The following is a 25,618-nucleotide window of genomic DNA, read 5'->3' on the forward strand; positions in this document are numbered from 1 at the left end:
ACCTCATTACGTCGGCAATTCAAGCAGTGTAAGGCACAAAAATAACTTTTTATGTTTCCTTTTGTCAGAAACCCGACCATATTACATGCTATTTTTGTGGATTTTTTTTTTTGTTTTGTTTTTGGAATTGATGCCTCTATTATAATAATTACTATAATAGATCCATTATATTTCAGCTTGATTCAACTTCCCTCAAACTTTGGTCTGCACAATAATCCCTGGGATCCCTGGCATGCACTGATGATTTCATAAGCATCTTGAATATTCATATCCCTGCGACTCTAACATTATCATGATTTCTGATTGTCTGTGGAGTAATGTCTAGCGACGCCAACAGAGGTTGTTTCTGAAACCAAGTGGAAGTATTATTATTCTCTTTCTGACCATGTTTTGTGATCTAATATTTATTTTAATTCTGAAGGTGCAGGTAAATTTGTTTGTTAGTTTTTGTCAACCATTTTAGTCTACACCGATATGCTTCCGCAACTCCTGGCTGGATCGCCAAAAGACTACTTGATGATGAGCCGTGCTGTATTTGGTGAAATGACAGAATATGACTGATTGATTACTCATTTATGTTTTCCTGAGATCTTCCTGGAGATGTTTCATTGGCTCCTTTGAGCAGCTTCTCTGTTTCCTTTGTGCCTTGCCTTGTGGGAGAAAAATACCCAACAACGGCGTATTCAAAACTTGGTCTAGTGTGCGTTCTACAATTATCATATGGACTGAGACTCTGTACGGACATATTCCTTCAGAGCTTTTTAGATACATGCACTAAAATGGTGTTGTGATATTCAGAATCCCATCCAGATTTTAATCTTTATACTCTATAATTATGTTCACATTACGAAATTGCACGTGAATGATTTGCTCCCTTTTCAACCAAACCTTAAGGCATACGTGTTGCTAATGATTTTTTTAAAAAATGGCTCTCAAAACCCTTTCAGGCATCTTTTCAATCATCTCACTGTCTGCCAAATGAGCGTCCTTCTCAAAGACCCTCTAGTGAGCATTGTGGCGCTGTGTGATGAGTTTGGCACCAGGCTTGAAAAGAAGAGCTGAATCCATAACCTGTGCGGGAGAGCAGAAGAGAGCAGAGATAGTTGACGGAGTGAAATCCTTCACGTTGCTGTAATGGGTATAATTACACAAAGAAAAAGGCTGTTAGGTTAAATTACCCGTGATATTCACCATGGATAATGGCAGAAATTCAGAAGGTTAAATGACACCAGGAGCTGAATGACTTTTGACATTAAGGTACCATTGAAAAGGGAATTATAACAGAGCCTTTACGGGCAAATCCAATACCCTACATGTTGGACCGTGGAGATTGGTTTGAAAAGACTTTAAAAGGCCCTTTTTTTGTGAACACCTGTGTCTTTAGGAGCCATTGTGAGACAATGATTTAGTCTAAAAAGCACTGGCCAGATAGATTGTTTCCAACAGTGGAAGCTATTTGAAGCCCACTTTGAGTTTCAGTGATGTCTGGAAATTGTCCCGCTGACTGCCGCACCTAGTCATACAAGTAACCACGGCAGGAAGGGAAATGATGAATAGAGTCAAGTAATTAGTTATTTCCGTCATATTGTCTCCTACAGCAAGTGGTCCAGCTACCTTCCTAAATAAGATTGTATATGAAATTGTGTAGTTCTTTTGCCTTTAGTGTGAACCACATCCTCTCCGAGCCAAAGGCCGACCTTCACAGACTGCAAACTGCCCAATTAGTGGATAAGAAGGTGAAGGGGGCTGGACCTGATCACCACGCAATTACCTCAAGTCACCCCATGAGCAGCCACCCACACAACTAACTGCGAGCATGTTGTGTTTGTCAAATGACCATGAAGAAAGCAGAGAAGAGTCAGGCACTGTATATTATGCACGATTTTTTCATACAGCTCCAGCTGTTGTGTTTCTTAAGAGTTTCAAATGAAGTCTTGGATAACTTTTTCTCCTCTCTCAATCTCACATTACTGAGCAGAAGGCCATGCCATACAGCACAATACATGTATTCAATGGATAATCTCTTTCATTTTTGTGAGAATAAGAATAAGCAGGAAAAAAAAAAATTTAATCTATATTATACCGAACATTATGACCACTGACAGCTGAAGTGAATAACATTTACCATCTTGTGACAATGCAATGTTCTGCTGGGAAACTTTTGGACCTGGCATTCATGTGGATGTTACCGAGACATGTACCACCCACCGAGACCAGACCAGGCACACTGGCCCCCAAATTCACTAGATCCCAAACTGATCAGGTATCTGTGGGATGCACTGGATCAAGCCTGATCCACAGAGGCCCCTACCCTCATCCACTAACAGCACTGTGTTGCCAGACACCACAGGACACCCTCAGAAGGCCCATGTGGCACAAGGGAGACAGTAAGAAGGGAGACGGTGTATATATTTACTTGCAAGATTTTATAATGTAAAATACACATATAATATGAAGTGTTATGGGCCAAAATGTTGAATATAAAACAGCAACATGATAAAAACAGAACGATATTGCAAATAACATAGAAAATTAGAAATGCTCAAGTCAGTAATGCTGCACAAATCAAATCATTATTTTTGGGAAAAGAAAATCGGTTGGTAAAATCAGGTTAAATAATATATTTTAAGACCAAATACTGTGGTGCAAATTCAAAGAGTCACTTGTATTGATGAACCAGCGGAGAAGTGCCATCTTTATTGCGTCCCCACTCAGCAACTTAGCTTCTTTGTTTTGGTCTTCAGTCTGTTCTCAACAGTCTAATTTCGAGCTGAAGCGGGAAGACATTTTCAGCAAGAAAAACCCTCCGATAAATCCCCTGTGCACTCCCCGCTCAGTGCAACACAACGCACACATGAGCACAGTGATGCAGCAACCGAGCTCACAGCCATATCATTTTTCCCCAGGAGATGGTGGAGAACAAAATGGAGCTCGAAAGAGAGCTAATACTGAACTGGCGAACACAAGAATGATTCTGTATTTCAGAGTTAACTGAAGCTGACACATTTACTGTAGTGACTTTACAGCGTGACTGGCTTTTAGTATGAGACAGGAAGCGAACTACTGTCTCTGGACGTCAGGACACGATGCTTTGCACCTTGACCTCTAATGGGACAAAATGATCGATTGACACAAAATGGGAAGTCCACCTTTCCCCTTTGCTTTTTAAACTCAGACACATACTGTGTAATACAATCAATATTTATATTATAAAATGAAGTCAGTAAAGTTTTATGTAAAAGTGTTTTAAATTATGTAACTGTTTTACACAGAATAAAAAAATACAGCAAATAAAAATCCCTTTTACTCAGAGCTTGCCAGCATTAGCTGCCCATACTGTCAATATGAAGCTATATCCAGCAGGCTGTTAGCTTAGCATAAAACCTGCAAAAGCTCCGTCCAAAGTAAGAAAAACTGCCTACCAGCACTGCTAAGACCTAACTTTAAAAAACAGACAGGCTGTCCACGAAAATGTCCTCAGAAGATTGTGTCCTCCTCTCCTCCGCCATACCAAGGGGTGAGTCTTACTAAATAAGGCTTGGGGTTACAAATAGGTTGCTCAGGTTCAACCTCCAGTGTCAAAGAATCCAATGAGCTCAGAGACCCTGTGGGAGACCCTGACCCCTCATACGCATACGTTCGAAGGCAATCAAACGGGGGGACGTAAGGATCCTGATCAGCCTCTGCCAGCCTGTCCAGAATGAACTGCCTGAAGACCTCGTCCTCCGGCCCAATGAGGTGTGACTCTCGGAGGGACATCCGTATGCTGGCCCTGACGTCCTCCCTACGCAGCCTCCTCTCCCTCCTCCTGGGGTGGGGGCGCAGCGGCACAACTGGCTGGCAGAAGTCCAGGTCCACCGCTCCACCTCCCGTCTCTCCGTAATAAAGCACCTTCTGCGACACCGTCTCAGGCAGCTCCAGCTCCTTCACCTCCACCTCCAGCCCCTCCTGCTGTTTCCGCCTGTGTCTCCTCACCATCAGCATTAGAACTGACAGCACTGCAGACACAACACAGCAGGACATCATTACGGTTAAACACCAGGGCATGAGCTTTGGGAGAGGAAAACATCTATGGAGCCTGATGGAGCATGCACGCACTGTGGAACGTACAAATGCGCCAAAAGTAAGCAGTAACTTTCTGGATGCAAACATTAAAATGTGGCAAATTAGGTAATAAATTATATTTTTTAATTTCAGCTCGCACATAAAGAAAACCTTCTTTTATTTGCTCCATGTGGCGCAGTTTATTTTTTTTTTCTGCTGTGTTTTCGCCGACTATTGTTCTCATCCGACAGAATGTTAGCATAGCAGGTTTTGCCATTAATCTTTCATGTGATGGGCACAGGGAGGACACAAAGCAGCCGAGGTCATAATAAAGCTCTTCACTATGCAAACCCATCAATGTCCCAGGATGGCATTGCTACTGATGTATTGCAACCAACACACTCATTACCTGACATCACTGCTCTGCAAGCTTTCAGCATTTTAAAAGTGTTTGTTAAAGGCACGCTGGTGAGTTTTTAAAAAGCAGATTCAAATGAAAGTGCAAATTTGTTAATGGAAAATCCCACTGTTTAACACAAGTTCATATACTTGCCAAAGTGACGTGAGGAGGCACTGCTTTAGCTCAATAGATCTGCTGGAAAAGAACGATTTTTTTGAAACAAAATTTCAGTGAAATTGCCATTTAATAAATTTCTGAAGGGATTAATGTCACAATTTGGAACCACTGGGTCGGTGTATGAAACTGGCAGTGTTTTCTCTCCACAGTGCAAAAAACAACCGTCTCTGGTTCATTTCACTCCAGTAAAGAAGAAACAAACTACATTTGCAAATCCTCTTAGAATGAGTAATCTTGTTTAGCCAGATGCCTGTCTTGTCAGTCATTCTGATGTCTGGAGGAACTCCTGCCAATAAATTGGCAGAGCAAGATCTTAGGTCGTCCTGCAGAAGCCTTTATATTGACATTGTTTGACAATTTAAAGATACAAGGATGCAACTCCAGATCGGCATCTTTGAACAAATTTCTACAAATATTTTGCAAAAGATTTCCCTTGTGTACATGTGCTGGAGTGGATGAAAGAGCCTGCTTTATCTCACACATGCTCTCAACCCAGGTCAGAAGTAGCTTTAGTTTAACAGTTGAACAATGATCAAATACAGAAACAAATATCCTTATGAAAGTACACAGATTTTAGGACCTTTATGTTTATGTACCCATACTGGGACATCATTATTGTATCGTATTATGATATTCCAAAATGAGATAGGATGAAAATACTTGAGAAGAACAGACATTTGCTTACCTGTGAAAGTTACCAGGCAGACCAGAATCCCTAACAAGGTTTGCAGGCTGACCCCCATAGACAGAGCGAGGGCCTCTACCCCTCCTGTGGGACAATGACCCGCAGGCTGACAGCTGCACACGCTGATGGTCAAAGTGCTGGTGCTGGTGAGGGCCGGAGAGCCGCTGTCTGCCACCACCACGGGCAAGAGGTACTGGGTCCGATCCTTGCGGGTAAAGGTACTCCTGCGCGCCACGATGCCAGCTGTGTTGTCTAAAAGTGACGAGATACACTTTTGAGTGGTCTTAAAAAAACCACAAGCACTCCTTCTAGTGTGACTGCTCATGTTTCAGGGAAATTCAAAAATAATCACAAGCAGACTGACACACTTAATGTGATTCAAAATCTGACTCTAGCTCTCTGAGAGGCTCAACACCTTGTCAAATCAATTTTCTTCCTATTCGGTATACTGAAGTAAATTCTCAGTTTCAGTTCCGGGTGCACCTGTAAGACTTCATCAAGGCACTGAACAAGAACTTCTTTGGAGTAAAATAAGCCCTGTGGCATATGGAAATGTGTTTTATTAACTGTGTTTCTACTTGATTCATTATTCATTTCCTTGTTGCTGACTGGACGGCTGTGCTTGCGTGGCTAACCACCCATACACTGCACCTGCATACATTTCATTCTAACTTATTCAACACATTCAGACATTGCCTACTTTTTATAACATTTTTATTATAGAAAAAAATGGGTTGACTGGCCACTGGCTACGAAAGCAAACATTTCAATATGCTTAGTTAAGAGGCTGTTGGCCCTAAACCTACATCCTGAATCTTCTAAAAGAGTGCATAGCATTAATTTAGATTTAAATTAAATTATTATCTGTCATACTGATAGAACACTGCTCATACACATTGCGGTTTACAAGTTGCTCACAGCTCCTTACTGCATGAGACTGTAAGTATGGCTTCATCTGGTTTCATGTATTTCATTTTTACCCCACAGCCTTAAGCCCCTAACAGAAAATGTCAGTAATTTGCGGGATGACATTTCTTGGTGCAAGAAGTATAATTATACAGATTTACTTTATGCTGATCATCTCACTGCAACAGTAGTGAGTCACCCACCAGCTGGTTCATTGCACTTAAAGTCAAACTGTGACCGTGGCTGTTCGACTGTTGTTGGATTCATATAATACAAAAATCTGCATGACTGTGGTGCTACTTTCTAATAATTTACATTTTGTCATTCACTACAGTTTTGCTCATCTACAAATGAGAAAGAAGATGTGAGCACAATTTTGTAGGTTCCTTTAAAACAGCAGTGTGACATTTGGGGAAATGTGCTTTCTTGACGAGAACTAAATGAGACCAGCAGTCTCAGTTACTTGACTGCGTGCCAAAGATGATGATATAGCGAGAACCCTCTTTACTAAGTTTAGCAATGACGGGAAAAACTTGAAAACGGCAATTCCAGCTTTCTTGCAACGCTGTTGTGCAGCTTTGATACACCAACAGCGTAACTGTGAAGTCATGCTAATGACTCAGGAAATAGTACAGCATTTAACCTCTGTAAAAGTATACAGATTTTGTGCTAACATGGGGAGTTCTTACCATTAGACACAGCCATGCAAACTGGATTCTCTTAAGCACCAACCTCAATGACTGAAAAATTAAACTAATGTGGAAGTGCAGTTCCTCAGATGGCTCCAAAAGCGAGTCAATCCCCATAGACGTCCATGTTAAAATGGCTCACTTTACAAAAAAAGTTTTGTCTTTTTTATAACAACTATACTTGTGGTAAACTCAACTTTTCAAGCAATTTCAAGGCATAAGGTCATAAAAAAAATAAGTGAAGACTTGGCCGTTATGAGTGACAGGAGAATGCCCTCACAGGTTGTCTGTCTGTGGGTCACCCACCCAGCTCAACTCCACCTCTCTGACTATTTTTTAATTAACTGGAACTTAGACGGAGTCAGGCACGGCCAAAATGGAGAATGCCAGAGTCACCACAGTGAGATTCCAAACCACTCTTCAGGAGTCTCGAATGCAATGTTACAGACATTTCGCTACTATTGTGAGCTAGTATAAGAAATATTTATGTGCCTTATTGTGACCTTGATTATCTCTGATAGTGAAGTTAGGATTGATGTGCTTCTCGGTGATCATAGAGAAGTAGAAGTGGTGTCCCTCCACAGGGTCATCTGGATCAACAGCACTGAGCAACTGAATTAGCTGAGAGACACAAGGACACATTGAGACAATATGAGTACCGCACATGTACACAATAGATTTCTGAAGGAATCGTGCCTAATCATACAAAGCCTTTGCATTTAATTTCTCAAAAATATAACATTTAGCAGCAGCTGACAGTGTTATAAACACAATATGGTATAGTGCTGTGCAATAGTCAAATGGTTCGTGTAAGTCCTTTGTACAAAATAATAGAAATGCTGTGGTGTAATATAATGCGACACAATCTGAGAACTTTTACTGTCCACATTAATGTACATTCTGATTTCCAGACTGCTACAGTAAATCATGAACATCAGTGCATCATAATATACATACTTCTCCAGCCTGCGTCCCCTCACAGATATATGGCTGGTAATCTCTTGCAAGCCTTGGCACATTGTCGTTTATGTCCAGCACTTTGATGAACACCACCACAGAGGAGGATAAATGGTTCTGCGCTGCAGTAGTGAAGACAGACATTTGCTGGAGTCCACTGGGTGCATGTATCATAAATGCTTTGTAAAAGCTTTGTCAAAATAACACTTAAGACTGATAAATGTTTCGCCTTCTTGCATCACGACTGTGGAGCGGAAAAAAAGTGGACCTCAGTGTTGCCCTGCTTTTACGAAAATGGGGATACTGAACACCAAAAAAACTGTAGAATTTGCATGGCTCCAGAGCAGTGAGACAACATTTTCTGACTGATGTACTCCCATAGGGGTGTCAGGTGAACTAAAGTTTAAAAATATATCTGTATTTCATATAAAGGTTTGATGAAAGCAATGAACTAATGGTTGCAATAGTTAAGTAAATGTAATTAATTAAAATAGTTGTCTGAACATGATAAATGGGTGAAACAGTTAGCTAATAGGTAAGGTTAAATTGTTAAAATGGATAGCTAAAAATAATGAATGAATAGATAGGTAGCTAAAAGTAATAGTAATAGTTAAAGCTAAAAGCAATAACTAAGAGAAACTGGATAAGTGGGTGAATCAGTTAGCAAAAGGTAATGGATAAATGGTTGAGATAGCTAAATGTCATGGAGTGAATTAGTTAGCTCAAAGCAATGGAGAATTCAATGAAATTGTTTGTAAAAAAAAGAAATAGGTAAAAGCAATGAACAAATGGAGGAAACACTTGGCGGAAAGTAACAAAGAAATTAGTACAACAGTCAGCTAGAAGTGGTCGAGACAGCTAAAAATAATGGATAAACAGTTGAGATAGTTAGCTTAAAGTAATGGTTAAATGGTTAGCTAAAGGTACCAGCTAAATATAATTAACAATAGTTCAAAAGTGAGCTGAAACTAATAGATGAATGGTTGAAAAAGTTGCGAGAGTGATGTATAAATGTGTAAGGCAGTCAGCAAAAAGTAATAGGTACACGGCCGAGATAAAGCAATGGATAAATATTTGAAATATTTATAAGAATAAACTGAGAAATGTGTTGTTAACTGGAAAAAAAAAAAAATCACATGAATGAGAATATTTTAGTAGACAACTTGCCAAAGTGTGCCCAGGTTGGTGTATAACAGCATATGCCTGACTTGAAGCATCCCTAGATCTTAGGTAACTACAAGAAAAAGCTGCTAGTGTGTACTGTAAACGCTTGGGACAAAAAGTCTGATACACATCTTGTTTTTTGTGTGTTGTTTCCACATAAAGCCTCAGGAAATGAGACCGTTCAAGGAGCCAAGATAAATGAACGTATTCACTCAAAAGTACAAATGTGAATTTGACCAAATAGGTCAAAGTCAGTTCAATGGCCTGAAATTTCCAATTTTACTGTAGCTGCACCTTTAGCTAAATCCATCCATACTGTTAGGTAACTATCTGAGACAGTTTTCATGCATTACTTTGCGCGTAGGTTTCACACTATGTGCGTTAATCCATTACTGGTTAAATGCCAGCTAAGTTTCATGCATTCTCTATCACACTGTATTGATGTGTTATGCCTAACTAAATATATTTAGGTTTTTTTCTTTACTTAAAGGGGAATTACTGTTTCTTACAACCTGGACCTTATTTCTGGCATAAAATACGATAGTTTACTCACCCATATAACTTTGGTGTCATTTGGAGTCATTCGGAAGATATTTAGCTCCAGCGGAGTGCCGCATATATCCATATAGTGGGAGTGACTGGGGCACCGAAACGCAGCCTCTAAATAACGCATTATCTGCCGCGAAACCCGTTCATTTCGCCAATATTTTGTTATGATACGCTAGTGCTATTACCCGTTGAATCCAGAGTTACCTGTTGTCTATTTGCGGACATGCAGCGGTTTGTTGTTCTTTGGCCAGCTGTTCCTCTCTCTGCCTCCGCATCCTCCTTTCAACGAGCTCCTCATCCATATACTCTGGCTCAAAATGGTAAGGATGTCCATCATAAACAAAGTCGTCATCCACAACCTCAGAATCGGAAAAATATTCAGCCATGTTGCAAAAAACTAGCAGTAGCAAATTACAGGTAAACAAGCCGACCGTCGCGGGTGCACACGGCGCTCAGAGATGACATCATCCAGGTCAGAAGTTAGTAGGTCAATCTACAGACCCGAGATGATGACAACAAGTAACTCCGGACTCAACGGGGAATAGTACTAGCGTATCATAACAAAATATTGGTGAAATAAAGAGTTTCCCAGCAGATAATGCGTTATTTAGAGGCTGTGTTTCGGTGCCCCAGTCACTCCCACTATATGGATATACGCAGATCTTAATATCGTCCAAATGACTCCAAATGACACGAAAGTTATATGGGGTAAACGATCGTATTTTATACCAGAAATAAGGTCCAGGTTGTAAAAAAAGGTAATTCCCCTTTAGCATATTTTTGAATTACTTAGGCAACTCTTTCCAACTCAAGGTAACGGAACAATTAATGGGGTAAGGCCTTGTTTGGAATCGCTGCTCTGGACAAAGCTTTTCGACAAATTACTGTAAATATGCCGTAAGTCGGTCATATCAACAAGCTGCTCTTATAGAAAGTTCTCCTTACTCGTTTCCTTGGCTTCAACAGTCACATTGTGCCAGCTGGCAGTCTCCCGGTCCAAAGCTTTAGCGACAGTTACAGTCCCATTGTTTGGGTCTATTTTGAAAGCTTTTGCGGCGTCGCTCCTTTTGTCAATTGAATATCTGGAAGAGAAATCACGGAGACACACATTCAGCAGACAAGGTTGTTTTCTGGGCAAACAAAACGTTGCGACACCGCGGGGAGATTAATTAGGCAAACTGCTCAATTTTTTAATCTGTTGACAGATATCCAACAAAGCGAGTACACACAGAAGCCAGAGCGACACAGCGACGGCAACACTGCGAAAACAAAGCACCTCACACAGATGGCATGGACGCGGTTTTGTGTGTGTTTGTAGTTAGTTTGGTTGGATTTCGCTTTAAATGTGACCACAGACATTTTGTTCGGTTTGTTGTAAAAGAATAAATGTAGTGTAGAAAAACGATTAAAAGCAGCTGTCTTCTCTCCTCCTAGTGGGGGGGAGAGTGAGGGCCTGCAGTTTTTGATATTATTATGAACGAAATATTTGCTTCCTGTTGCATGGGCCTTTCGCATTATCATATCTTTAACACATATTAATATAAGTGATTAAAACAGCATGGTGAATAGCAGAGGAATGAATCATTTCTGTGAGCCACGTTGCCGATAACAACATGGGAAATAAGCCAATTTGACCATGGCAAACTTAATCATATTTACTAGAAGTGTGGAAACCTCTAAAATGTCAGCCTGAATTTATTAATCAATGAGACACTGTCACCAAAGGGACAGTAATAGACGCTACGCTGAGGATGATATGCAGCACCTGCCACTCTTAAGCTGTGCTGAGATGGACTACAGGCACTAGTAGCGCTGCTGTCTCCTATGCAACGTGCCCCACTTGCAAATGACTGCAAATCTCAATTCCATATGCCACCTCGTATGGTGCTTTATTACATTCCCACGTCCTAGCCACGTCGCTTTGTGATAATACCACGGCAATAGATAGAAAAGCCTGTGAGGTATAAAAAAAAAAAATAAAAAATGTCATGATTTATTCAGCAGGGCTCATTTCCTACTAAAGTAATATGAGATAAATATGACCATGTACGGGGTATCCAGAGATCAAGGGTAAAAGTGGATGCACCGAGCCAGTAACACTATTTGAAATGGAATGATTTTTCACCCCGTGGAGAAAGCTGTCTGCGGCTGTTCCTCCTACGCCAGCTTGGGTATCTACCTCATCATTATCATACTGGTAGCTGGATTGTCGGATGGCAGATGCCATTCTTCCTGGTTTAGACAGTTCACATTACCTGATGGGATTGTTGACTGTGTCAGTGTCTCTGGCGCTAACGCTGGCAAGCACGGTTCCCACCGCCGCGTTTTCGGGAACCTTCCACTCGTAGGCCGGCGAGAGGAAGACAGGCGGCTCGTCCACGTCCTCCACCACAATCTTCAGCGTCGTCCTGTCGCTGAACTCATCCAGAGGCAGGAAACGAGTGTCCACGTGGTCATTGACCGCCTCTGCAGCCATGACAAATCGCCTCTTGGTTTCGTAGTCCAAAGGCTGTGAAGGATATACATCGTTCAGCCACATCTTTATGACCGGAGAAGTGATTAACATTGAGCATCTTGTGACAATTCAATGTTCTGCTGGGAAACTTTTGGTCCTGGCATTCGTGTGGATATTACTTAGACATGTACCACCCACCTAGACCAGACCGGGCACCCCCACCCCATAGCAATGACACTCCTTGAAGGCACTAGCCATCCCCAGCAGGATGTAGCCTGACACAAAGATGGTTTAGGAACAACTCAAAAAACATGAAAAACAGCACAAGGTGTTGACCTGGCCTCCAAATTCACTAGATCCCAAACTGATCAAGTATCTGTGAGATGCACTAGAACAAGCTCCTCCCTTCAACCCAGGACACCCTCAGAAGGCCCGTGTCCATTCTCTGATGAGCCAGAACTGTTTTGGAGGCACAACATTAGGTGGTCGTTATATTACGCCTGGTCGGTGTAAATACCTTTACCTATCAGCTCATATGCTGTTGCAAGCAGGAAACACCTCATTAAATAAGCCTAAAGAGTACCGGCTTTCACCAACTTGTGCTTAAGACTGATGATTATTACCTTGAGAGCAGGACATGACCAAGACTGGGTGTTGAAAATTGTTTAGTCAATGTCAATAAGCCACCAGCTGTGAGCGCGCACTTAAATAATGCTCTGTTTTTGATTAACATTATGATGCCAGTAATAAGAAAACAGCATGCGGACCATTACCGCGTTCCCAAAATGATTCAGTCCGAGTCAATAATTTTTTATTCCATTATCTCTGCATCTAAATTGAAATCTCCTGTCCAACAAAGTAGAGGCTTATATGTGTGAAAAATATAAACGGTGAATTAGTTCAGGAGTAATCTAATATCGAGCTGCAGTCTGTATTTCAGTATTTGTTATGTACTATATTTAGGGCTCACATAGGGTCTACTTTAAATGAAAGAAATTAGTCAACAGCTTTTCAGTGTTCTCTCAATTACTGCGCTTCACTGTTAAAAAACATTTCTTCTATTTACCACTTGATAATTGTGCGTCTGAAAAGCTAATTAGCCTGTGATCCTCTTCTTACAGTGGCGCACTCACAGCGTGATGAATAAGGTGTGTTGAATATGTGTTGCAGTGAGAGGAGTATATCATATGAGTTGTTCTGCCTCAATGGGCAACCTTGGCTTCGCTTCAATTATTTGACATTTTATTATCCTTTTTTTATTTTTGTCTCTCTGAACGCTTTCTGTAGTCATCGAGCCAAGAAACAGTCCAACACAAAATGCCCCATAAAAGTCCACCTCACTGTGTTCATTAAGGAGCTTTAGAGGTGCTGGTAGGTGGGATTATTTTTTACCTTTGGAGAGAGACGTGCTAGCTTTCTCACCCTGTTTCTACTCTTTGTGCAACAGCTAACTGGCTGGTAGCTGTTGCTTTGCGTTTTCCTGGACAGACATGACAGGGTGGTATCAATCTTTGCGTCTAGCTCTCAGCATGAAAGAAGATCACAAGCCCCCATCGCCCTGCATGACATACTGTACATACAATCTGTCAGCTGGATCAAAACATTCAGAGGTACTGAAGTCTAACAGCGCTTTCCTTGAAACAGAACTGTCACGGTGCAGATTTTATGTTCCTTTACTCATGGATATTTGATCTTTTTTGGGGGCTACCTGGACGCTGTGCCAGTTATTGATGATTATTTGTATCAGTTAAGTTCAAACGAGACTACAGGATGTCTACAGCTGTTGCTTGCTCATGGAGAGTACCAAGCTTTGTTGTTGATTCCCCCCCCCCCCCCCCCAGTTTTAATCTATAATGTTAATTGAATCCAAAATAAGGTGATAAAAGTTGCCCACAATGGCCCAACCCCCCGCGAGGATTTTCTGGCTAGACCTGCGTCCGGACACACTAGCCTGACTTCAAAGAACTACAGACACCGAAGGCCAACTTTAACATCGCCACACGTCACCTGTGTCTGGACCAAAAAGTTGCACTCGACACTGTGCCAATTAATGTCGCTACAGTGTCTGAACACAACAAGCCAAAATCATTGAACTACCGGAACCGAAGACCAACTGTGTCATCGTCTCATGTCTACTGTGTCTGAACCAAAAAGCTACACTTGAACACAGTGCAAAGATTACAGCCAACAGCCAGGAGGCACATATGCACAGCTTCTGAAAGGAAATAACTCTTCATATAAGAGGGGGAAACCAGAAGTGCTAATCCTAGCTGGGGGGGCTAGGAAGCTAGGAAGACCTACAAAGTGTTGTTCGGAGCTGGCATCCCCTAAACAATACTGATCAGCTGGTCTGCAGTTTATTCATACTAGATGATCGTGTTGTTTGTGTTATTTGTGTATTTGAATGTTCAGGTGAGATGATGGCTTGATGTTTCACGGCCTTAAAACATGAATGAAAATATTAGAAAAAGACAATATATATATAGATTCACCTTGGCCAGCAGAATCACTCCCTCCTGAGTCTCTGGGTCTGTTTTGATGATAAAAGTGGAGCTTTCTTCCAGGTCCTCCAGACTGTAGGTCATTCTGGCATTGATGCCAACGTCACCATCCTCTGCCATAATTCTCCCCACTGTGGTTCCCACGGCTGCGTTTTCAGGGACGGCAAAGGTGTACAGGTCTGAAGAAACAAGGAAATAAAATAACTCGCGTTGACACCATTAGCCTGTGAAGGTGAAACTTGGAATAAGATATCAAAGGGAATATGAAGTCTCGGTTATACCAAATTGGCACTTGTGCAGTGTTTTAATGATAACTTTGAAGAAAAACAACAACTTAAAAAAATAAGTTTCTCGGCTAAAATACTGTATATAGGGCTTGACACTAAGTTGTTAATAGCTAGTCAAGACCATGTGTAAAGAGATAAGAAGGGAGAACATTGTGGTGGAGGGTCAATTTGTGTGAACCGCTGATAAATTGTGGCAACTCCACATAATCCCGGCCTAACTCTAATAAGAAGATGAGAAAACGCGATTGTGTCTCAGAGCGGCTCCATTTGGATGGCTGCCACAACTGGGAGGGACTCAACAGGCACCCAGCTGCTCCGAAAAAAAAAAGAACAAAAAAAAAGAATCCCTGCCGATAATAATTTGCAATTATGTGACAAAACAGAGGGCACAGTTCAAAGTGAAGTGTGGCCATACAATATTTATAACAGAACACAGAATCCGCGGGTCACAGCAGCACCTGCAGCGAATGTGAATGTGACATTAATAGTTAAAAGAATCCTCCTTGCTGTCTCGTTCCTACAGAATTGATTTCTTCCCACGGCTTTCATTTTAGTGGGGTTTATCGCTGAGAAGGCGAGGTTTGTTTCCAAAGGTCATGACAAATGTCCTTTCATGTGTGAATGATTAAATTCATCCAGTGTGTGGCACATGTGCACACGCAGATGAGCCAAACATCCCCGTCTCCTTTGCCCGTCTCTTTCGCTCTCTCTCCCATTCTTCCGCCGCCTCCTTTTAATTTTGGCTGCCGGGGCCGAATGACACGACGTGCGCAGCCGAATGCGGCGCGAACTACCCACCCGAACGGGAGAAGTGTGATCAAATAAATACCTCGTAGGTATAATATTAAACATGTCCCCGCAGTCCGCAACACTTTGTACTCCATTCATTGATTCCCTGAGCGTGTATGGCCTGCTGTTTGCATCACTGTGAGTCATGGGAAGTGACTCACGCCGCTGGAATGTGGGCCCGTTGTCGTTGACATCAGTCAGGCTGACGGTGACTGTGGTGGAAGAGGAGTGACCGTCGCTGAGGCCCAGCATATCGTTCACCTGCACCACCACCAGGTACTGCTCTCTGGCTTCGCGGTCCATGTCCAGCCAAGATGTTACAATAATTCCTGCACGTGGAGAAGACACAGAGGGGATGATTATGATTCGTTAAGATAGCATCAAGTGTAAAGAATGGACGCCCCAAACCGACGTCTAAGAACCGCCAGCAATGACGACTCATGCTGTGGCTGTGTCTGAACGTAAAAGTTGCTAAAACCGACAGGCAGCTAGCATATATGTTCTGCGTTAAAGGTAATAACTCTTTAAACCAGCAGGTGGCAGTAGTCTGCATTTGTCAACCAAATAGGGAAACTCGAAGAGCGACTTCATGATAGAAGGCTAGGAAGCTAAGAACGGCTACAAAGCGTAGCACAGAGCTAGTCAGTTAATCCCAGACGATCATGACGTGAAAATATTCGTGAATTTCAACTGTATCACATGTCATTACATCCTTTTCTCTTCTAAGCGATCTCTCTGGCACAGATCAGTGGCGCCACTGTGGCCACAGGTATTCACAGTCAGACCGGCCAACCATCAGCTTCAAGTCGTCTTCGAGATCTTTAAACCCTCCACCAGAATGAACGTCAAGTCTTCAGATTTTAAAAGAAACATTTTCTTCCGATGACTTAATGCTCCCTTTGTCTAACTAACTGGAAGCAGCAACCAATAGAACAATTACATTTTTTTTTTTGCTTTTGTTGTCTTTATCTTCATCTCTATGTTCGGAGGACACAGGCTTTTTAAAAGAAAACATCCTGCTCGTGCTGAAAATACAGCTGCGTCGCCAGGTGAGGTGAATTATCGGGAAATGTTTGTTTGCTCGAGGATAAAGCTCCTGCTTTTGCTTCTTTTTTTTTTATTTTATTTTTTTTTTTATTTTTCATTAAAAGAAGTGACAGTGAGAAAAATATCTCCAAACTTCTCCTCGCAGGTCAGTTGAAGCCATGAGCAAAACTACAACTTGCAGTGGTGTGGAGTCAACTGCTGCCTACTCCTCAATGAAAAACTGACAATTGGCTCCCTAAAAAGTCAGATTTGGCCTTTTTACATATCGCATTCATTCGCATTTAAACATTCTCCCCAACGTCAATGATGGCCTCCACCAGCTCTTCACAGTTCAGGTCAACAATGTGTGTGGGCAGCGCTGTAACAGGCCTCTGTGTTATATGAGGAAATAGCGTAAGTGTACATTCATGGGCATTAGCCGAATCAATTTTCTGTCAGGGTGTGAACTTTTCCCACTGGCCTGAAAAGTAGCAAAATCTGTCAATAGTTGTTTTAAGAGATAAAGTTGCCAGGGGAAATTAGGCAATTTTCAAAGTAGGAAGAAGTCTCTGACTTGTCAAAAGTGATTAGGACTAGAGGGACAAAGCTCGAAGATAGTTTCGGCGGTCGGAAAGTGGAAAACAAAATCCGCAATCCAATCTCCATTAGTGGTTAAGGCCGAAGGAGAGCTCAAACTAAAAGCCGCGTACCCGTCTTTGGCTCCACAGAGAAGTAGGGCTCCCCCTGCAGGATGGAGTAGATGAGCTTGGCGTGGTTTCCGAACATGGGATCATCAGCATCTGTGGCTGTCACCTGGGCCACTGTGGTCCCTGTGGGGGTGGAGCGGATCACACAGTCAGAGTTAGCTCAGGCAGCAGTTCCAGTCGACGGGGAAATAAAGTGATTATGCCACAGTCCCGCAGGGTCTGTCTGTCTGGCTCAGGGGGGAGCGCGGTGGAAATGGAAGAGGGGGAGGGAGTGAGGCTGAGGTTGGGATAGAAAAGGGATGTTGACAAAAGCGCGAGGGATAGGGGAGATGGGGAGGTGGGGGGGGTGGCAATGGCCTTTCACAACTCGGTACGGCTGTGCAGGTGTGCGTGACAACCTCTCCAGCCCTGTAGCGACATCTCACCATCCACCTGCCCCTCTTTTTCACTCGTTCGCACCGATTCAGTTTTACCTCTCTATCTTTCACACTTACCACCCTTTTCTCCGCTGACCATATCCTTGTCCTCACCTTGCTTTCTTACAATATTTCTCTCCCCCTCAGTCCTCCTCTCTGTCTTATTCTTTCTTCCCAGAGAGCACTCTGTCTTTCACACAGCCGGGGATTTACCACGACATTTCTTATTTTCCAATGCCCTCACTCCAACCTTCCCCTCTCACTTTCTCTCCCTGAATCAGATGCATTCTGATTTATTACGAGTGAGATATTATGCTGCAAAAGAAGATTACATATAAATTGAAATGGTAATGTTTGTGGTATGAAAGGGCAGTGGTTATAATAACATTATTTAAGAAATGTATCCATAAAGGCATCCAAGCCATAATACAGAAAGCAATACTTTTAACTTCCTGAATGGGGACAGATGACAGCCATTCATATAACCTTTGGTTCATTGCCTTCAGATTTAATTTAAGAAAACTCCTTTCAAAATTACGTCTTTTATTGACTTTTATCTGTAAACAAAACTTTTTATGAGGAATATTTAAATACAAAATCAAAAATTTAGTATTGTTTAGCCTTACACATCTCACTACGCAAGTAATTTGAAGCGGCTGCTAATTTGGATGCTAAGCTAATGGCGTCATGAGGCTTCTCTTGGACACAGACGGGTGTGGTCACTGGACTGGGGCCGATCAGCAACAACATTATGACCACTGACAGGAGAAGTAAATAACATCGACCATCTTGTGACAATTCAGTGTTCTGCTGGGAAACTTTTGGACCTGGCATTCGTGTGGATGTTCCTCAGACGTGACACTAAGACACTATTGTGACACTCCTTGACAGCAGCAGCCATCCCCAGCGAGATGCAGCCTGACACAGACTCACACAAATTCCATAGATCCCGAACTGATCAAGTATCTATACGTCTACAGTTGATGCTAATTTTCATGCTAAGCTAACGCCTCAATGAGAAAGAACTTGGACATGAATGGGTGCTGCACTTCTAAATAATAAGTTAAATGTTGAGAGTGACGTTAGGGGGAAAATAAAACTTCTTCTTCTGTTATATTTCCATCAGATTCAATGGCCTGCAGCCTGTAGACCCGCAACAGAAATACCCAATTCTGAGTGATGTTTTGGGGGCAAGTAAACTTTTCAGATAATTTGATTTAGCGTCAACATAAGTTGGAATGTCTGATCAAACAATATAGTATTTAAAATCATATTTAAAATACGTTTTAGGGAAAAAAATACCCACTAGAGTTTTCAGGTGATGCTAATTCTGATGCTAAGCTAACAGCTTAATGAGGCTGGGACAGATGGGTTTTAATCTAACAGTGTTTATTAGGTTTGGTAGATGTTAACTTTCTCAGTTTTGTAAGCATGCTAACACTTGCTGAGTGGCACAACAGCACCAAGAGCAGCCGATGCTAATACAAAGATTGCGATATGTTTTTTGTTTTTGAACTGACCCTTTTGTAATTTAATTGCATGTCTGTATAGTTTACAGTTAAACACCCCTTTTTTAGTCGTTCCCTCAAACATACCAATTGGACACATCTCGGGGATGCTGGACACATATGGTTCGTTCTGGAACTGGGGCACGTTATCATTGATGTCTTGCACCTTGATGATGAACTCCGACTGAGGCTCTTCTGGCTCATTGGACCACCTGTTGATAGCTTGGGCCTGAAGCACATAGAAAGCCTTTTCCTCGCGGTCGAGCTTCTTCAGCGTCCGGATGTCTCCAGTATACTCATTTATCTCAAACGCATCTCCAGCTCCCTCTCCTGATAATATGTACTTGATGGAAGACTCACCTCGGTCTGAGTCAGATTTGAGCTACAAAAAGAGAAGGAAAGATGGATTTTTCAAAACATGTTTTTTTTTTTTTTTTCCTGAGGTAACTAGAAACATTAATTTTCAAAGGGAAACAGTGTACCAAGGACATGGCGGACATTCAATGCGAAGTGGTACCTGGCCAATAACACGAAGAGTGGGATCTTCCTCCTGGACAAACAGCTGTTTCCAGATCCAGCCTCTCTTCAGGCGACGGTGCAGATGAGTGGATCCCTGGGCCAGTTGTTGGCCTTCCAGAGCCTGAGTACCTCTCATATCGCTCAGCGCGCCGACAGGAATCATGGAAAAGACCGTGACCACGGCCAAAACACTCGGCGTGCTCATTTTTACAGTCCATCCGTGCATTTCCTCTGCACTTCCCATGTTTAGAGGACAGAAGACGGAGGTGTGACTGGTCCACCGCTACTAACTCTCCATTCGCCCGCGCAGTAATTCATGATCCTGGCAGCGCTGCATCCCATCTTGTTATAATGCGCTTTGTATGCGTGCTCATATCTCTGAAATAAAAGTTAACAATTCAATTAATGTCTGCCGTGAGTCATTTCCAGCAGAGCAGAGAGATTGGACAATGAAATTGAATTCTGTATTAGTGTGGTATATAAATCCAAAAAGTAAGAGTAAAATTTACGCAAAGCTATGCATACATATATGGAAAATAATACTCTTTTTATTGGGAAGGTACATTTTAAAAAGCTGTGATCATAGGGGATTAAAGGGGAGTTATTTAAAGGCGTAGTTTAGGCCCCTAATATTCACAGTGGGGCGCAGAAAAAGGTATAAGTCAAAATAATGGTTTGAAGAAAAAAAAAAAAAGACCTGACCAAATCAATCAAGTGAAAGTCATGTGTATTAAAATATTATCGTAGGCTTACAACATCCACATCCTTTCATTTGGAGGTGGTGCTGACGAATGGCTGCTTGGTTTGCTACACTCTATGATCTCTATGAGCGCCTGGAGTTATATCAAATCCAGTGCACAACACCAGCAGGGCGGTCGAATAACAAATTTGAGAGAGAAAGTTGCATAAAAAGACAAACTCTTTGTCTGAGCTCACTTTTTTTTTTCTTCTCCATCCCGCAGTCCTGCGCAGGAAGCTGAAAACAGTCCTCTGTTTTGAATACAGACAAGGCCCCGTATTGTGTTTCACAGGGGTTGGGGGGGAAGGCACAGCCGGAACATCATTCCTTAAGCATGACACTGCAGTCTGCAGCTGACTAATGAAGACTTCTAATTAGATCAATGTCTCCCCAGACATGGAAAGCAGAGACACACATGCCTCCGACAAACTATGAGTCAAATCGATGCTCCAATTATATCGTGCACCCGGATCGGGGTCAAGAGTGGAAGGACAATGAAAGTCGGACAAGACAGCAAATTAGTTTGGACCACACAGATACATTAGCTGAAACTGACAATCCTGGTAAAGTTTGCTGACTTCTCAGTCCGAATAAAAATACGTCATGCAACCACTTTAATTCGAACAGACTGACCCGATCGTAAAGAATTTTCAATCTCAATAAAATAAAAACTAGGATGTGCTCTTTGAAGACGTTTCTCCGTCGTCTAAGTAGCTTCTTCAGCTCTAAATGACTGGTGGGGAGTGGCGCACACTTCAACCTCACATGACAATACTCATCTGCAATTGAAGGATGTTGTTCAGAATAATATTTTTAATCGGATTAAGAGCGGCGGTGTAAACCTTAGATAATCCCTTCAACGGAAACATATTAGCACCTAAGAGCCATAATACTCGGTCTGATTGTTTCTCCCTGACTGGAATAAATGCATTCTTTCTACACCCATTTGCCCCTCGTAGAGTTAACCTCACAAGAGAAAGAAACATGGCGATGGATTTTTTTTTTGGCGATGGAGACCTTGTAAGAGTTAAAGATTGCTGAAAAGACATCAAGGCTCAAAACGAGTCGATGGAAACAAGCGTTTGAAAAGATGAACAAGGCCAGAATGAATGAGGGCGCCGCCATTGAAAACGTGCTTCCATCTTGGTCATCGTCTTCTATTGAATGGATTTAATGTTTTCAAGAAAGCTGTTCTGCTATATTCCCGACAGATCCAGCACTACACATAAGGCAGAAGGCACGTGTAAACACATCGGCCTTACCAAATCATTTCACTGAGCGTCTATGTAAACAGTAAAGGTGGAAACCCCAATCCAAATCAGAATCATTGCAATCCAGTTGAAGGCATTTGCAAAGGTAGCCCATGCTAGCAGTAAACTTCTTCTTGAAGTGAGTTTACAGTATTATTTCTGTCTCAGTAGGGTAGGTGTGTTTGGCTTGAAGCTATGGATCATTTCTGACTTTTGTCTCATTCTTACTTGGGAAAGCAACACAAATTATTTATCTAGACATGAAACCCTCAGCTCAACTTTATGCTGCCCTCCAGTCAGGCAGCAATCCATACATCAGCACTCAGTGGGATCAACTGCTATTAAGAGCTGGAAGTCACAACAGCCATAATTCTAAGCGGTTTTAATGGAGTTTTTTTTTTTTTTTGACACTGTAATATCAGCACATAACACATATTCCCAGTATGTGGATGTTTTAATCCAGACTTCTGCACGGGATCATGCGTTTTTTTTTTTTTTTTTTAGCATGGGTGGTCCCGGTGGAAATTTAAAATATGGAGTATGCTGCAAGGAAGTTGTTTCGGCAGTTAGAGTAGTCGCCGTATTAATGCTTTAACGGCCTCATAATGTTCATGTTTAATCTTGTAAAAGTAAATTAGCTGTCAAGACCCATTTGTAATGAGCTGGTAAAATCAATTACTGATGCAGGCTTTTATTTTTTGAATTCAATTTCGATACAGAATGAGAGTATGTGTTTGCGCTCGTGTGCGTCTTTCGCGGGCCGTATTCATATCTCCGAGCGTCGCGGAGTGACATTCCAATTAGTGGCCAGTGAATCGTGAGCCGTTCCGGTCTTTCATGGGGCTGCCAAGCATGCGCCCCAAATTGAGCGCCTTGAGCCAAAAGTAGACAACAGCCCTCGATGATGTTACTCCGAGCAACTGCCAACATGCCAAGGAGTCTGCCCGCGAACCTTTCGGGGAGAAGGGGGTATCAGCCTTTAGTGCACAGGTCAACACATGTTTGGGTGCCAATTTAACAAGATGGGCCTTCCTAGAAATAAGTGATGAAATCCTGGGAAAATAATGGATGTACCAAAAAAAAAAAAAAAAGAACTCCAGGTTTGTAAATGGCGAAGGTGACGGGGAGCAGGAAAAACACATGTCCATGCGTGACAGCTATGTTGATAGGTCTTGATAATAACGGCGACCCTGTCAATGGCCGATTTTAAAAGGATCAAATGTAGCATTGTATAGGCTACATAAAAGCTTTTCATAATACAAAACTGTCATCTATCACTTACAGGTGATATAAGTTCCGGGAAATAAACCGGAGAAACTAAAAATATAAAAGCAACCCCAGCGGACTCTCTGGTCAATTTTCTCCCTTCAAAAGAAATTCTCATTCAACATGACATGCAGTACATGCAGAGTGCCCTGTGGTTGACAGCCATTCATTAACTCTAATAGGCCTTCCTCCCATTTCCAGCAGACCTCCTGTAGCCTGTATGTACAGAACGCTACTCCAGCCCATGACAGCATGACAATGAGGCGCAGTCTCACAATGTTAAGCACTAGATGCGCTGAGACCATCACATCATTTTCCTATACGGTGATGTGTTCTAGCTAATAAAACGCCATCTTTTTCTTCTTCTTTTTCCTCTCTCTCTCGCAGGATGCTATTAAAACGTGTCTGCGATAAAGAAAAAGCGGCTTCCACTTGACACCGCGGGTGTCAATAACGCCGCACGACGATGCTGGCTTCTTGTGGGGGCATTAATTATGTTTTTAAAGCATCAGTCCTTCTTAATTGTCGCGTGTGATCATTTCAAGTAGAAAAAGACAAATGTGGGCAAAATGGGGATGAGCGAAAACGCGACAGCAGATCCAAATCAAAACTCTCACGCAGCTATTTGGAGAGGAAAAAATAAAAATAATATGCGTCTGTTAAGCCTCACTTCTTTAGGATCACGCTTCCAAGACACGGTGTCCTTAATTGGTCATTTGGGAGCTCGTCGTGGGACTTTTCTGTTTACTGTTAAGCTCCGTAAAACAATAATACTGACGTGCAGCTTATGTTTCCTTGATCGGGGCCTCCAATGAGCCCGGGAAACTGAGCTGGGACGACAGGGGAACGCCAAGCCATCATGTACTTGTTAGTAAGTAATTTGTTTGATTTTATTAAGTGAAAGTCATTATTTCTGCCGGCATTAATCTACACCCTGTGACGCGTCGCCTTTCTTTTCCGTTGAAGACAATTAACTGCTGCTGCTAAAGTTAATACTAAAGAATTAAAAAGGGATTTAAACTGGAGGTAAGTATCTATGAATCAAGTTTTAAAGATGTTTATATGACAAAACAATCACCACTTTAGAAGCATTGGTATTATGTTGCCATGTTTACTCTCTATTCTATTCAGTCATGTGTAAGGACCTAAGTAGGGATGTCCCGACCAGTACCGGGGTCAAACCAGGTTTTAACGGTGGTCGGCTATCGTCAGAGTTTACTGGACTTAAAGCAGATGGGCAAACTAGGAGAATGCAAGCAAGATAAGAAAAGCCTTAATTTATGTCCAGGGGAGGAATTTTTGCTTATTTAAGATCGGACTCAGTGTTAAAAGATCAGTATTGGATCAGGGGAGCCAAAAAACAAAAAACTAAAATCTGATCAGGACATCCCTGCTTTTAAGCCACGTTATGTTTGCATATACATCGTGTTGTCTTATCACAGTTTTCTCCTGGTACATTGAGAATGTTCTGCAGTTTTTTTCCAGAAAGGCTGAATGCACTGAAAGCTCATGTTTTCTTGCTACATACTACAGGTCAATATGCAGAGGTCAGTATGGGATAGGAAAATAGATGTTCTTTTTTATAAAATATATTTTTTAGATTATCAGCATCCATCTTTAAAGAGGCAAGAAAAGTACAGAAAACAATGATTCAGCATTGTAGTAGCCCTGCTTTTATGTTGAATGTTGCGCTATTCTCTGTATTCTCTCTATACAGCCTTTCCATGAAAGTATATAAAATTGCACGTAATTTTCTCCGGACAAAAGATCCACTCTTATGGGACGCATAGAGTCCACCGCCACACCCACCTGTCTGTGCGATTCAGCCGTCCCTCCGAGCCACTTGTCGCCAGCCGCCGTCAAGAGAGATCATCGCCGGGTGTGAAGAAACACAATCTGCTTAACTAAATACCCTGGTACTACTGGAAAGCAATTCAGCCACCACAATAGCACAAGTGAACGCTCGCGCTTCTCACAATGCGTAATCCCCTCCACTGACGACCTCCCCTTTCCTTCTTCTTCTTTGCCCCTTTTCTGTCCTCCTCAAACTTCCCGGGGAAGAACAAACACAGGCTCTATTGTCTGGGGGCTCGCATCTGAACGCCGCAGAACACTCTGGGCCTTCATCGTCATGCAAATAGTCACGGCCCAGACTTACAAGCGCATTTCTATCTGTTTTTTCCCTCCCCATTTTTGTGAACAATCCGGAGCTTATTAGAGTTGTGCTGGAAGACTGAGGGGATGGTAATTCATCCACTGGAAGGTCACTATTTTTGCAAGTGATAGGACGGCAACAGTCTGTTTTTTGACATTCAAGCTGGGAGCATGCTGTTCCTGTATGCTTCCTCCCGGTACAGCCACATTTAAAAGTTGACCTGTCATGACACTGGGTTGCAAAATCACTCAAGATATTTTTTTCCCCCAGTTGTTTGAGTGATTAATCGTTTAACTGAGCTACAGTAGTAGATGGGTCAACTCAGTCTACAAACACCAAGCGTATATCTTTATACACTGATTAGGCATTATGACCCTAACCCTGATATTGTGTTGGTCTCCCTTGTGCCTCTAAAACTGTTCTGACTCA

At 42.1% G+C, this 25,618-nt stretch overlaps 1 protein-coding gene across 1 annotated transcript; it reads right to left on the reverse strand.

The window, feature by feature from the left end:
- Positions 1 to 2,394: 2,394 nt before the first annotated feature.
- cdh19 (cadherin 19, type 2) lies at positions 2,395 to 24,965 on the reverse strand. Its single transcript, XM_084566682.1, has 12 exons — positions 24,844 to 24,965; positions 19,778 to 20,157; positions 19,348 to 19,642; positions 17,340 to 17,459; positions 15,765 to 15,932; positions 14,519 to 14,706; positions 11,827 to 12,080; positions 10,517 to 10,653; positions 7,859 to 7,980; positions 7,405 to 7,522; positions 5,307 to 5,558; positions 2,395 to 3,998 (listed from the first exon to the last, which is right to left on the reverse strand). Exons 2-12 carry the CDS (start codon positions 20,021 to 20,023, stop codon positions 3,478 to 3,480), a joined length of 2,421 nt encoding a protein of 806 aa, XP_084422808.1. The 5' UTR covers positions 20,024 to 20,157; positions 24,844 to 24,965; the 3' UTR covers positions 2,395 to 3,477.
- Positions 24,966 to 25,618: the final 653 nt, after the last annotated feature.

The sequence above is a fragment of the Chelon labrosus genome (assembly GCF_963514085.1).
Source record: "Chelon labrosus genome assembly, chromosome: 18".
Taxonomy (NCBI): Eukaryota; Metazoa; Chordata; class Actinopteri; order Mugiliformes; family Mugilidae; genus Chelon; species Chelon labrosus.